Genomic DNA, 15,567 nt, shown 5'->3' on the forward strand with positions numbered 1-15,567 from the left:
TCAACCAAAAGAAATGTTACTTTTAAATATTAAAATCTTACTTTACGGAAAGAGATTACACAACTATAATTGGAAGTTTAAGAAATGTTTAAATAACATGTTCTTCCAGGAAATTCTTTATCATTATTTTCTAACAAGTTCTTCTGCTATGTGTTCAGCTTTTCTTCAGGCTTGCAGAACATTGTCTTTTTGAGAATATTTATTTGACTTACTAGATTTGCAAATAATTAAATCAAGCTTAAGTCTTCACTTAAACATTAAACCAAAAAGCAGAAAACAAAACAAAATAAAGCAAAAAAAGCTCCCCCCATCATCAACAAAAACCTAGTCCCTTCTTTCAACAAATATTTAGTTAGTACATACTACATAAACAGGTAGGCAAAGTGAGAAACTGATTATACTCTCTGAGGTTGAAATAAGCACCCCTCTCCCCAACAAAGAGGGCTCTTCCATGGTTAGGCGTAGCAGCTGCAAGATTCAGGATCCCTGAGCTGCTTCAAAGGAAGGGTAAGAGGCACCAGCTGCCATACACACTGACATGATACCTGCACAGAAAATGCTTAATTCTCGTGAGCAAAACATCAAACCTGCTGTAAAGAATGAAAAAGAACATTTTACGTCAGTAAAACTTTTAGCTTTACATCACAAAATGAACTTCCAAAATAGAAAGAACAGGTGGTAATGTAAAACTTCTTGAAACAAAAGGCAAAAGGAATAATTGGCCTCTAAATGAGGACTGCAACCGAGAAAAACAGCACACTGGATAGAGATGAAGCCTAAGGCAAGAAATGATACCTGCTGCTCACACAGATGAGAGCACTGAGCCTGAACCAGCAACAACCAGCAACAATCCCATTTTTTTCTTTCTCTTTCTTTCTTTTTTTTTTTTTAATGTAGGTTCCACACCCAGCATAGAGCCCAAAGAGGGGTTCAAACTCACAACCCTGAGCTCAAGACCTGAGCTGAGATCATGAGCTGGACGTTTAACTGACTGAGCCGCTCAGGCACCCAACAATCCTATTTTTAAATACTGACAATCTGTAAAAATTAAAGGCAAGTTTTGAATAATCCAGAAATAATTTTTTTTTAATTTTTTAATGTTTATTTTTGAGACAGAGAGAGACAGAGCATGAACGAGGGAGGGTCAGAGAGAGAGGGAGACACAGAATTGGAAGCAGGCTGCAGGCTCTGAGCCATCAGCCCAGAGCCCGACGCGGGGCTCGAATTCACAGACTGTGAGATCATGACCTGAGCCGAAGTCGGCCGCTTAACCGACTGAGCCACCCAGGTGCCCCCAGAAATAATTTTTAAAGCCCATATCTGTGTAAAAATGATAGTCTAAAAAGAGTTTCAATAAAGGAACACAGCAAAAATTAAAACAGAATGAGGAGAAAAAAGAAGTAGTACGTCATCTTAGGCCTTTCTTTACTCTTCTCTTTTTCGTATCTTTTTTTTCTTCGTTCACATATGTATTAAAACTAAATCCCAACCTCAAGGTATTTTTACCTACAGAGTTTTCCTTTGAAGATCTGTTCACAAAGTTCATGCCTCAACAACAAAAAAAGTACTGTGAAAATAACTTTAATTTCTAACTGTGGTACTAGCCACAGATAAAAAGGATTAAAATAAATTTTTAAAATTAAAAATAAACAATTTCAAGCCTTATCTATGATGCTTTCTATATTCATAAATAATAATGATAAAAACATTAGCTAAGACACAAAGCACCAAAAAAATAAAGATATAAAGCACCGTATATATATCAACTTTTACTGAAAAATGAGCCAATGACTATGGAAAACATTAGCAGATCTCGCCATTATGAAATATTGCTTCATTTCACATTATTGACAATCATACATAATTTTCAAAACATTTTAAGTTCTATTTCAAAGCTGTAATATATAATCTCAAACTTGCTGGACAATTTTTTAAAAATTTAAGATCCATGTACCAACGTGAGATATGAATTTGACAGGAAAGCATTACTAAATTAAGTTCTTTAATAGTATCTTGAAATACACTCTAGAAATTTAACAGTATAGTCTCACTATTCTCAATTTGACAATGTCAAATGTTACAATCCAAAATGTAAGATTTTGAAGTTAAAAGTTTCTCAATCATTCTCAGCTTCCAAACTTTCCCAATTACAATTCTATGTAAGTATAACTAGACACAAAAGAAGAGCATATCAAGATTCAGTAAGTCTAAATTGTCTTCCCCATGTTCACACTGCTTCAATAAACATAACTACCTTCTCCTTCAGATGCTCCGAAGTTCCCAAGGCATTAGATAAAAATCTCTTAACACTGAAAAAATGGCTAAGTGTTAAGATTAACTTAAAAGATTTCTAAGATAAATCAGAAAACTACTAACAGGATGTTAAACAATTTCACCTACTAAAACCACATGGCCTATAAACCCACTCATTCGTAATGGAAAACCCATTAGTTAATCCTAACAATAAAGTGACATGTTAGAGTACCTAGTTAATGAAATGGAAAGTAGGGATCAATGGCAACCTTAGACAAAATGTGGTAAAAATTAAAATGGTATTTTCCAGTCTAACATTGCAGGAACTCAGGAAATGGTTATGATCTTTACAACTCTGAATCACCCCACAATGAACACAAGATTATATATAAATAGATGACAATGTAGTTTCTATTTTTTATCCTTGTAAGTGGGAGGGCATCATTTTGTCATCCTCCAGTCATAAAATATAATTCATAAAATTATATGTCAAGAGACTAATAAATTTTTAAGAGTAACATTTAATGTTTTTAAAAACGTAGGTAGTTTTGTAATAAAAATGTTTTACCGAAGTATAAGGTCAAAATTAAAAAAAAAAAAAAAAAAAAAAACAACAGTCAAGGGAAAAGCAGTTGTCAATGATGCATAAAACAATCCCTTAAAAAAAGATACTAACAAATGAAATAAGATAGAAAAAAAAGAGCTTTTTGTAATATATATGTCATTGATATAATAATCAAAACAGAGTTTAGATTTCACAAAAGAAAAGCTCAAAGAAAACCAGGGATACCCTTTTTTACTCTGTTATACCAGTATTGACTGGCTAGATAGGAAACTAACATTTTAAATCAAGCACAAAATTCCTATAGAGATGCTACGAATTAACACATACTTATTTTCTGATCATTAGCAAACACATGGCAGACTCAAATTTTAACCAAAAAAAAAAAAAAAAAAAAAAAAACAGACAATAGTGAATATAATCTATACCCAATTTGGAGAATAGTGACTTTATCTATACCTGATTTGATTTTCTATTCATCATTATAGGTAAGTAGAAAGGATAAGCAGAAAATTAAATCAGCACAAGCCATACCAGAATACATTAAGAACAACTGCATGTAATGTGACTATTTAAGCAGTAAAACTCACTTAAAATAACACTGACAAAATAGTGGATCAATATTTAGATTCAAATTTTACAAAGATAGTAACTTATGACTCCAAACTAGTATTGAAGAAGTGGTATATGAAAAGCCAAAATTTGAATTACAAAAAGTTGTATAACTGCCTTCTTCCAGGAGGTGGCACAATAGGGGAAAAAAAGGAAAAAAATAAGAATCAATCTCTCTCTCTCTCTCCTCTCTCACTCTCTCTCTCTCTCTCTCTCTCACACACACACACACAGATGAAAACTCTTTTCTGCACTAACTCTTTAGAAACAGTGAAGAACACAAACAGATGCAAGACCCTTACACACATCTTTCTAAAAGCCTATTGTACCTATTTTAGCTATTAAAATCCACCAGTGTCAAAATGCTTACAAAGCACTTATTTGTAGGTGCCCAAAAAGTTCCATGTAAGAAAAGAATCACTTAGCATTGGTCATTAGTTTTACTTCAAATTTTACAGACAGTAAAGCTGTCAATCATAACTAGTTTTTTTAGAAAGTGACAAATAAAAATGTTTATATCACTTTTTGGATAGATAACCTATATTTATACTCAAAAGACTATTTAAAGAAATACAAACCTTCATGAACCCAAAAGCAAATTTTATACCATGAAAATTTCTTAAGATAAGTTACCTTTAAAAAGCTAATATGAAAACAGTTATAAAGTTACACACTTGTCCAAAATCTGAGTTATTTAAAAATACGCCTCAAGAAAAAAAAAAGCCTTAACAATAACAATTATAGCCACATTCATTTTGCTTAATTCATAAAATTGTACTTTAACTTAGGTAGCAACACTGTCTTGGGTCTTACAGGAAGCAGCTGAAGCAATACAAATATTTTAAGCAAATATCTCAGGGTGCCGGGGTGATTAAGTCAGTGAAGCATCTAACTCTTGATTTTGGCTCAGGTCATGATCTCACAGTTCATGAGATTGATACCTGCATCAGGCTCTACGCTGACTTTGATGAGCCTGCTTGGATTCTCTTTCTCTCTCCCTCTCTCTCTGTCCCTCCCCTGCTTGTACTCTCTCTCTCTCTCAAAATAAATAAATATATATTTTTTTTAATTTTTAAGAAGAGAAAAGAAAATATCTCAATGATTCTTCCTTGAAGTGATCCCAGGAATTAATTGGTAGTAAACACAGGAAATGAAAGTAAACTTACTTTTAAAACACATATATGGACACACACATTAACTCCCTTCTGAAAATATGCAATAATAACCTCTAAATAGAAACTAGGTATTTTCAGAAGGGAGTGGGGAGAAGGAATGGGTTATATAGGTGATGGGGATTAAGGAGGACACTAGTGATGAGCACTGGGTGATGTATGAAATTGCTGAATCACTATATTGTACCCCTGACACTAACATAATACTGTATGTTAACTAACTGGAATTAAAATAAAAACTTAAAAAAAAATGGACACAAGGAAAAAAAAAGAAAACTAGTTATTTTCTTTACTTCTGAATAATTTTTTAAAAAGCATGATGGCTACATATTGCTACATTTAAAACCTATAATCCAATTTAAAAAAGTAGATTTAAGTATTAAGTATCTTTACCCTTTGAATACAACACTAATGGAATTAAAATGTTACTTGTAAGAAAAATACAGAAAGCTTACCACTTAAGAATTGCTGTTGATTACACAGGGATGAAAGGAGAAATGTGTGTCTAACTTAAAATGTGATAGGAGTATGAACCAAACTTAGTTTATGAGGTTTCTGACTAATGAATGCATGCTTTGTCACATTCATCTCTTTTTTTGTCTATGTTATTAACAACATCATATACTTTTCTGACCTTGAACACCTGGCTTCTTGGAGTTTTATTCCCATTGTAGCCCAAATCGATTCCATTACTGGGAGAGGATGGACCAATTCGAAAGACATGACAAAATATCCTCACAATCCTTAAAAGGCTCTTCATTTGAGCATCATAATTACTAGACAAGCTGAAAATAAAAGTTAAAATACGAACAGGTTAGGTGGAATAAAACAAATTACATCTTAAAATACTTAATTTAAAACATTTTCATCACATTAATCATCTGTTTCCTAATATAACTAGCGAAGTTCCTTCCTATTGTGATAGGGAATGGAATGCTTTGTTTAATAGGAAGTTGCTATACATTATTTGGATTGCATATGAATGAATTATTAATGTTTAAGCAACCAGAATAGAACCAATAATCAAAGCACAAATATGAAGGAAAGCATCAACAGTTGGTTTCTTGAGGCATCAACTTTAAGCAATCTCTAACTTTCACTTCCAAAAGTATATTTATAAATTAAACGGACTCTTAGGAATTCTGAGGACATTTCACAGAGAAATAGAAATGTTGATTATGTTCTCAAGTCAACCTACAACTCTATTGTAGAAGCTGAACTTTCTACTCTATCCATAACCTCATTTCCCCTCCTCACCCCAGAATAGTAACCAATTGTTCACATATAGCAGAACACTTACAAATTGAATAACCTTAAAGTTAATATCAGCATCAAGGCAGTTCTCTAATGGTAGTCTTAGTAGTCTTATGACTCTACATAAATATAGGATATACACACCACTGTGAAGAAAAAAAGAACTCAAATCCAATTAACACAATACTGAATATAATATAAACCTTCTTTGACAAATCAAAAAGCCCTTCATAATTTTATAGTGCCTGGGAATTGTTCATCATTACAAATATCAATCAACTATTCTTCCATAGAGAAATTGTAGGAGTTAGGCTAAATCTGTATTGAAACTAGTGGCAGATCTTTAAAAAAAAAAAAATGTTTTTTGTTGTTGTTCAGGGGGTTGTTTAATTTGGAATCTCTAACATCAGTTATCTTGTATTTTAATGGTAGCACAAAAGCAGAGTAAAGAGTTACATAAACTTTTGGGCAGAATGGTTATGATTGTATATATTAATTATCATAGCTTACCCTAAATTCTCCCAAGTGTATTTTACCCAGCTCATAGAGATGAAAAGTCAAGGAGATGAAAAGTACAGCATAGGGAATATACTCAATAATACTGTAATAACACTGTATGGTGACATATAGTAACTATACATATCATGTTGAGCCCTGAGTAACATGGAATTGTTGAATGACTATGTTATACACCTGAAATTTACACAACATTGTATGTCAACTATACGTCAATAATAATAATTAAAAGGATTAGTAGGGTGAGTGGGTGGCTCAGCTGATTAAGCGTCCGACTCTTGGTTTCGGCTCAGGTCAAGACCTCACGGTTCTTGGGTTTAAGCCCCGTGTTGGGCTCCGTGCTGGCAGTGCAGAGCCTGCTTGGGATTCTGTCTCTCCGTCTCCTTCTGCCCCTCCCCCACTCTCTCTCTCAAAATAAATAAACAAACTTAAAAACAAAATAAAATAAATAAAATGCATAAGTAATGTGGAAATAGCAAATGCCTACTTCTAAGAATTCCAGTGTGTAAGTGCCAACTAGAGCGTATTTTCTCTGCTGGTGACATGTGAACCCAAAATTTCCTGACATTTTCACTTCAATATTCATATTGTTTCTCATTCTAAGAATTATTAAATTGTTAAAAATATTCAATAAAAATTAGCTATCAGTTACAACTGTTAGTAAAATATGACAGTTACTGCTATCCATACTGTATTGAACTGGGATACCTACATCATATTAACAAAATTTTTTGTTTTAGTAACTTTGTATTGATTTTTATGTATTTGTCTTTATGAAGTGTTTCTAATTTTATATCATAAGATTGTTGAGACTGACAAAACAGAAATGTAGTTTGGCTGAAACTACTTCCTTCTTTTATTGTGGTGGAGTATTGGAAAAGTTAACTATGGATGACTCTCAAATTTTTCTATGAGAAAGAGGTGAATTTGACTTTCCTCTGCAAAATTACCATACATTTAAATATTTAAATAACTGATCTAGGAAACATTTCATGACTTAAGTATTTTCTGAACAATGGAATCTGAATATGACTCTCAATTATAAACACTATCTAATAATTTTATATTACTATAACCAGTTTAAAATTCTTCCAAGCTGAATCATTGATTTAAAAAACGTTATTTTTCACTTTACAACAAGTGAAATATCTTTAGTATTATACAAAAATATCACAAAATCTAAACTTCATCATATCTTTCTCCACTTGATCATAAAATGATAATTTCTTCTCAAGCCATAAGGTCTCAATATAAAAGTTTTAACATTAGTTTCCTAAATCAAGGCCCTATCAATGAACTTACCTTTGGTTTATATGTGAAAGTATACTTTCATTCAATGTCTTACTAAGCAAACAGCTGTGATTTCTCTGTTCATTTGCACATTGATAACTATCTTTATCTTTAATCATAAGTATACAGAAAGTAAGATAATTCACTTATTTAGTCAAACACATTATGTGCAAAAGGGACTACAAATAAATATTATCCAGGAGCACCCGGGTGGCTCAGTTGGTTGAGTGTCCAACTTTGGCTCAGGTCATGATCTTGCGGTTTGTGAGTTCGAGCCCTGTGTCGGGCTCTGTACTGACACTCTTGAGTCTGGAGCCTGCTTCAGATTCTGTGTCTCCCTCCCTCCCTCCCTCTCTCTCTTTCTCTCTCTCTCAAAAATAAATTTTAAAAAACATTAAAAAAATTTTTTAAGTACATATTTATTATCTTTAGTAAATATTCCCAGAATTGGTTAGACAAAAGGCTATCCATTTTTTCAAAAGTAAGCTAATTAACATCTCAATTGTCACTAAATATATATTTGAATCAGTTTTCTTAATTAAAATTTCTATTAAAGCGGCCAAAATTATATCCCATTGTGGGTTAAGAAGCATAAAATGATTTATAAATTAATGAACAAAAGGGAGACAATTTGCAAAAGTACCATGAAACATAAACCCTCAGGAGGGAGTAATTTGTATTTGAGACCCTCTTATTCTACCTTGGCAGCTGTGAGGCAATAGAAAACATATATATTGGTCTCTACCCCGGGTTCCTGGTACAAAGCTCCTAAAACCCTCATAATTTCCTAAGTGATAAGAGCACTAGGAACATCTTTTGTTCTAATATTTGGTCTTTGACTGCTGTTCCTGATACAGAGTTCCTAAATCTCTTGTCATTTCCTGGGTGACAGCAGTTGTCTTTTGTTCTACTGAAGTGAATCTTAGTGGGCTCCTGGATGGAGGCTGGTCACCAGAAAGACTAAGCCACGATTAGAAGCTTAGAATTTCCAGTCCCACCCCACGTTATCCAGAGAGGGGAGAAGGACTGGAAATGGAGTTATTGATCAACATGCCTACAGGGTAAAGCCTCCACAAAAAGCCCAAAACTATGGGGTTCAGGGAACTTCCAGATTAGTGAACACGTCCACATACTGGGAGGGTGGCACCCTCAACTCCATGGGGACAGAAGTTCCTGTGCTCGAGATCCTCCAATACCTTTTTCTTTGTATCTCTTCATCTGGCTGATCATCTGCATCCTTTATTGTGTCTTTTAATAGACTGGCAAATCTAAATAAGTGTTTCCCCGAATACCGTGAGCTGTTCTAAAAAATAACCAAACCCAAGGGGAAGGAGGTCATGAGAACTTCTAATTTGTAGTGAAGTCAGACAGAAGTTATGGCTAACCTGGGGATTTACTACTTGGAATTGGCATCTGAAAGTGGGAGCGGTCTCGTAAGAAAGAGTCCTTAACCTATGAGACTTGATGTGTCTCTAGATGGATAGTTTTCAAAGCTGAGAAAAGCTGCACACCAGCTGGTGTTCAAAGAATTGCCTGGTGTGGGGAATGAAGAACCCACACAACTGGCGAGGGTGGTAACAGTGTCAGGTAAAGGAAGTAAAGGAGAAACACGGGATTTCCCAAAACAGTAAACAACACAATAAATTCTAATATAATTCTAATAACCAATACTCACTACCAATCTCAAGAAAAAGATACTTAGGGGTACCCAGGTGGCTCAGTAGGCTGAACGTCAGATTTCGGCTCAGGTCATGATCTTGCCACTGTTAGCGCAGAGCCTGCTTCAGATCCTCTGTCCCCCTTTCTTCCCCTCCCCACTCTCTCTCAAAAATGAATAAACATTTAGAAAAATAAAAGAAAAAGACACTTAGAGCCCCAAAATAGCCATAATTAGCAGATTTCATAGAGCATTTGAAAAGTAGCACTGTAGGTGGTGAGGCAGTGCAGTTTAGTAAAACAGTTTTAAAACTCGTTCTGGCCATGGCCCCCTTTTTCCTACCATACTTCTGTTCCACTCATCTCCCTGTTACTTTTTTTTTTTTAATTTTTTTTTTTTAATGTTTATTCATTTTTGAGAGACAGAGAGAGACAGAGCATGAGCGGGGAAGGGGCAGAGGGAGGGAGACACAGAATCTGAAACAGGGCTTGAACTTACGAACTGCGGCATCATGACCTGAGCCGAAGTCCGACGCTCAACCGACTGAGCCACCCAGGTGCCCCTCTCCCGGTTACTTTTAAGAGCTAGATTGGAACCCAGAATTTGCTCTCTATTAATGAGAATAGGAATCCTCACTCTTCTATGTAGTAGCTTGGTCAGTTGCTAACTTCAGTTTTCTTCCATGTAAAATGGAAATTACTACCTAAATAACAAAATTATTGTGAGGTTTAAATAAAATAATGTCTTTCAATGCTCCTTAGCTTAGTGTCTGGTTGTAAGTATTAAAGGTGAACTTAAAATAAAACCACAAACATTTAAAAACATAGGCCTTCTCATTACTGTGGAAAAGCAACAAATAGGACAAAAGATTTAGGTAGAAAAAAACAGGACATTTTTCTAATACAGGAAAACAGGGTGTTTAAAATAATCATCATTATCTCTGGCATTTTCCATTTATATAATCATCATCACCATCTCAACTATGGGCCAAACATTATGCTTGGCACTTTACAGTATCTTATCATTGCATTTTTACAACAATTGATTAAGAAGATATTTACTACCATTTTCCAATAAGGAAACAAAATCCTGACTAGGCTGTAAATTAAATACAGGGAGAGATCTTGTCTGTTTTATTCACAATCACCTACCAGATGGCCTGGGGGGATGGTAGGCACTCAAAAGTATGTATTAGACGGATGGGTATATGAAAAAGGGAAACTCAAAACAGTCACTTGCTGAGATCACACAGTAAATAGTGATATCTGGATTTAAACCTGAGTCTGGCAGACTCCCGAGCCATGCCTTTAGTATGTCTGAATCACAGAAAGCCCTCATCAAATAAATGGATTAATGGAAACAACTAAATAAAATGAGAACATTATATAAAGGTGAAATTCAATGAATCCCATAAAAAGAATCTTAAGTAGTCTCAAAGTTAGAAACTGAATTATAAAAAATTAGCAAATAGTATAGTGAGTAGAACTGAAGAAAGACTTACTGGCTAAAAGAAAACAAGAGGGTAACCTTGGTACCACGAAGTTTAAGGGGCCTAGCAAAGATCCTTCTACATAAATGTTATAGAGTGTGATTCTGGTCTGAGTATATGAAAACCCCAAAGGAAGACAGAAAGGGGCTAACATAATGGACTTGACAATGTAGCTGATATATAGAAATATCATGGAGTTGGGAGGAGGAAACTCCAGTTGCAACCACAGAGATAAGACCATGACCTGTTCTAAGAGTTGGGTGTACTAAGAGAAGTGAAATGAAAAGTACCCAGGGAAAAGCATCCATATTAGAAGTGGGCCAAATTTATAAGCTAAGAAAGAATACATTAACCATTTCTAAGTGGCTGTTTGTTCCTATTTGGGGCAGCTAACCATATACAATAATGTAAAGTTGCAGGAAAAGGCATATATAGAAATGCAAGTAATATAAAGGCATTACCTCCAAGAACATAAAAATCGGCCATTAAAACCATAGCGTCTTTTGGAAAGAATAAAGAACTGAACAGAGGGGGACAGTTTAGGGCAAACACTTTGTAAGGAATCATGAAGGTATGCTGAGACCCTGAACAGTAGCCTGTACCCAGAGTTCTATAAATTAGAGATCACGATTTGATTGCCAAACTATTTTCTTGGGGGAGGAACAACAACAACAAAAGACTCCTAAATTTCCTTGATTCTTCTTCATGTATATTTTACTTAGATGACTAACCTATCATTTTATAAAATTTTAGAAACCTATCCAAATCCAAAGTAAGTCCCTATTTTTCTTCACCTAGAGAGACCAAAATTTCCCAGTAATAGTTGATTGCTCTGGTCCGTTAAAACAAAACAATAATAAGTCAGCAAAATTTTAGAACATCTTACCACTGACAAAAACATCCAACCAAATAAACTATTCCCAGAAAAGCCTGGAAGGAGACAAAGCTGACAGATTCTGCTGCCTATTGATTTGCTTATATTTTGAAACACTTACCTAAGCAGTTTATGGCCATTTGTTGTGGCAACTTCAGCAAGGCTTGTTAGAATCTTCAGGTACTGGCTTTCACTTTGCTGAGACAAATGTTCCAGAACTTGTCGTAACTAAATTTTTTACAAATAAAAAAATGTGATTACACAATAATCCATTAAACTTTATCAAGAAAGTAAGTACCTATTAGTTTAAAAAGTATCCCAGAGCCATCTAGTTTAAATCAACTCCTTTACAGTTATTTTGCCTTACAAAAGCTAATAGAGAGATAAGATGACAAAAAATCTTTTCAAAATTACCCAGTAAAAAAGCAATAGAAAACATAAACAGAAATCACCAAGTTCATTTACAGAAACTTAATTCCAAACTTCTAAAATATAAGAGAAATTCAAACTCTGCAATTTTTCAACGAGTAAAACTATTACAAATAAACTCAATAAACTAGTGATTACTAATGATACTATGATATTCCTCCTTAGATTACTTTCCCCTACCTCTGGGGAAAATTCTAATTATTTTAAGCAAAAACCAAAGACCCAGAGGACAGAAGATTCACAGGGCTAAATATCAGCACAAAGTTTATTAGTGTATAATTCATACTTTCCTATAATGCAGACAATTTGAATTATTAAAATACTTGTAATAATAAAACTACCAAGCACATTCTAAAATGCCATATATGATAAGCATGAATAAGGCTTATTCTTTTACAAGCTATTAGCACAATTACATCACCATGTTTTCTCGGAGATCTTCATTCTGTGTCATTTGAATAATTGTCTGGAAAAGCCTAGGGTGATACTGAATTAATACTTCACAAGTCTCTCCATAGCCACCCTAAAAAAAAAAAAAATAGATTTAAACTTATCTAGATTTTAAAAAAGTTCCTAAAGGAAAACTGGTTTCCTCTACATACCAGTCTGACACTGTATGTTTAGGTTTCCACACCAAGAATTTCCCAACTGTCTGTGGACACCAACTGAACGTCATACAACTTAATTCAATCCAAACACAAACTACCCAGAGTGAGCACGGGCTCCATGGGTTCGAAGCTCAGTCTCATAAGAGTGCCCCCTCCTTTAGAAGCCATTCACAAGTTCAGGCCACCTATACTTCTGACTAAACCAGCTGTAAGTCAGGATTTCTCACAAACACCTCCTCAGGTTTGATAATCTGCTATTTGCTGTTAGATAACAGCTCACAGAATTCAGGGAGACACCTTATTTAATATTACCCGTTTATTATAAAGGATACAACCCAGCAACAGCCAAATGGAAGAGATGCATAGGGTAAGGTATGTGGGAAGGGGCACAGAGGTCCCACGCGCCCTCCGGGCATGCCACCATCCCACAACTTTGATGTGTTTGCCAACCTGGATACTCCCTGAGAACCCCACTGTTTATAGGGTTTTATGGAAGTTCCATTACATAGGCAGGATATTGGTCATTGATGACTGAACTCAATCTCCACTCCCTCTTACCTCACAGGGAATGGGATAGGACACTGCCCTATAGTCACATGGTTGGTTCCCTTGGCAACCAGCCCCCATGCTGAAGCTTTCAGAGGCTTTTAGCCACCAGCCATCTCATTCACGTACAAAAAGACATTCTTATCACCCTGGAGATTCTAGGAGCCTTAGAAGCTCTTGTGTCAGGAACTGAGATGAAGGCCAATATATATTTCTTATAATGCCATAGTTCCTATTTAAGGATCATATTCTTTTTTTTAAAAAAAAAAAAGCTAAAATAAAATAGAATAAAATCAGAACAAAACAGAATAAAAATCTTTCTCATTTCAGAAAAGTAGTTTTACCAACCTCAATTTCTATTATAAAATAAAAGGCTAAGAATATACACTAACAGCATACCTGTACACATAAATCCAGAGGCGTTACTCCATTTTTATCTGATAGATATTTGGCTCCTCGTAACAGGAGAATCTGTGCTGTGTCTCTCTGACCGTGACTGTATAGAAAAAGCCATGTTAAAAAAGTAATCTTTTTAATTTAGTCTTTTTCTATGAATTATAAACAGTTAATATGAATCAACAGAGGATTAACAAGGTTTTGGGGGGTTAGAATTTTTTTTAACTTTATTTATTTTGAGAGAGGGAAAGACAGCGCAAGTGGGGGAGAGGGAGAGAATGGGTGGGGAGAGAGAGAATCCTAAGTAGTCTCCATGCTGTCAGCACAGAACCCAATGCAGGGCTCAAACCCACGAAGCCTGAGCAGAAACCAAGAGTTGCTTAACCGACTGAGCCACCCAGGAGCTCTGAAGACTAATAATTTTTTTTAAACTATTTATTTTTTAATTTACATCCAAGTTAGTTAGCATATAGTGCAACAATGATTTCAGAAGTAGATGCCTTAATGCCCTTCACCCACTTAGCCCATTCTCCCTCCCACAACCCCTCCAGCAACCCTGTTTGTTCTCTATATTTAAGAGTCTCTTATGTTTTGTCCTCCTCCCTGTTTTTGTATTATTTTTGCTTCCCTTCCCTTATGTTCATCTGTTTTGTATCTTAAAGTACTCATATGAGTGAAATCATATGATACTTGTCTTTCTCTGACTAATTTTGCTTAGCATAATACCCTCTAGTTCCATCCACATAGTTGCAAATGGCAAGATTTCATTCTTTTTGATTGCCGAGTAATACTCCATTGTGTGTGTGTGTGTGTGTGTGTGTGTGTGTATACCACATCTTCTTTATCCATTCATCCACTGATGAACATATGGGCTCTTTCCATAGTTTGGCTATACACTGAAAACTATAGAAAGCTTATGAAAGAAATTGAAGAAGATAAAAAAAAAACAGAAAAATATTCCATGCTTCTAGATAGGAAGAACAAATATTGTTAAAATGTCAATACTACCCAAAGCAATCTCCATATTCAATGCAATACCTATCAAAATAACACCAGCATTCTTCACAGAGCTAGAACAATCCTCAAGTTTGTATGGAGCCAGAAAAGACCCCGAATAGCCAAAGCAATCTTGAAAAAGAAAACCAAAGCTGGAGGCATCACAATCCAGACTTCAAGCTATACTACAAGGCTGTAATCATCAAGAAAGTATGGTACTGGCATAAAAACAGACACTCAGATCAATGGAACAGAACAGAGAACCCAGAAGTGGACCTACAAACATATGGCCAACTAATCTTTGACAAAGCAGGAAAGAATATCCAATGGAATAAAGACAGTCTCTTCAGCAAATGGTGCTAGGAAAACTGGACAGCGACATGCAGAAAAATGAACCTGCACCACTTTCTTACACCATACACAAAAATAAACTCAAAATGGATGAAAGACCTAAATGTAAGACAGGAAGCCATCAAAATCCTCCAGGAGAAAGCAGGCAAAACCTCTTCGACCTTGGCCGCAGCAACTTCTTACTCAATACATCTCTGGAGGCAAGGGAAACAAAAGCAAAAATGATCTATTGGGACCTCATCAAAATAAAAAGCTTCTGCACAGTGAAGGAAACAATCAGCAAAACTAAAAGGCAACTGACAGAACGGGAGAAGATATTTACAAATGACATATCTGATAAAGAGTTAGCATCAAAAATCTATCAAGAACTTATGAAACTCAACACCCAAAAAGCAAATAATCCAGTGAAGAAATGGGCAAAAGACATGAATAGACACTTCTCCAAAGAAGACATCCAGATGGCCAACTGACTCATGAAAAGATGTTCAACATCACTCATCATCCAGGAAATACAAATCAAAACCACAATGAGATACCACCTCACACCTGACAGAATGGCTAA

General features: G+C 35.0%; 1 protein-coding gene across 1 annotated transcript in view; it reads right to left on the bottom strand.

Annotated features, from left to right (window-relative positions):
• HACE1 (HECT domain and ankyrin repeat containing E3 ubiquitin protein ligase 1) overlaps window positions 1-15,567 on the bottom strand; it is a 122,200-nt gene that overhangs the window by 62,222 nt on the left and 44,411 nt on the right. Inside the window, 4 exon segments of the mRNA XM_030316034.1 lie at window positions 5,234-5,384; window positions 11,801-11,907; window positions 12,530-12,631; window positions 13,662-13,758. Coding sequence (XP_030171894.1) covers window positions 5,234-5,384; window positions 11,801-11,907; window positions 12,530-12,631; window positions 13,662-13,758 — 457 coding nt within the window.

Source organism: Lynx canadensis, chromosome B2, assembly GCF_007474595.2.
Source record: "Lynx canadensis isolate LIC74 chromosome B2, mLynCan4.pri.v2, whole genome shotgun sequence".
Classification (NCBI taxonomy): Eukaryota; Metazoa; Chordata; class Mammalia; order Carnivora; family Felidae; genus Lynx; species Lynx canadensis.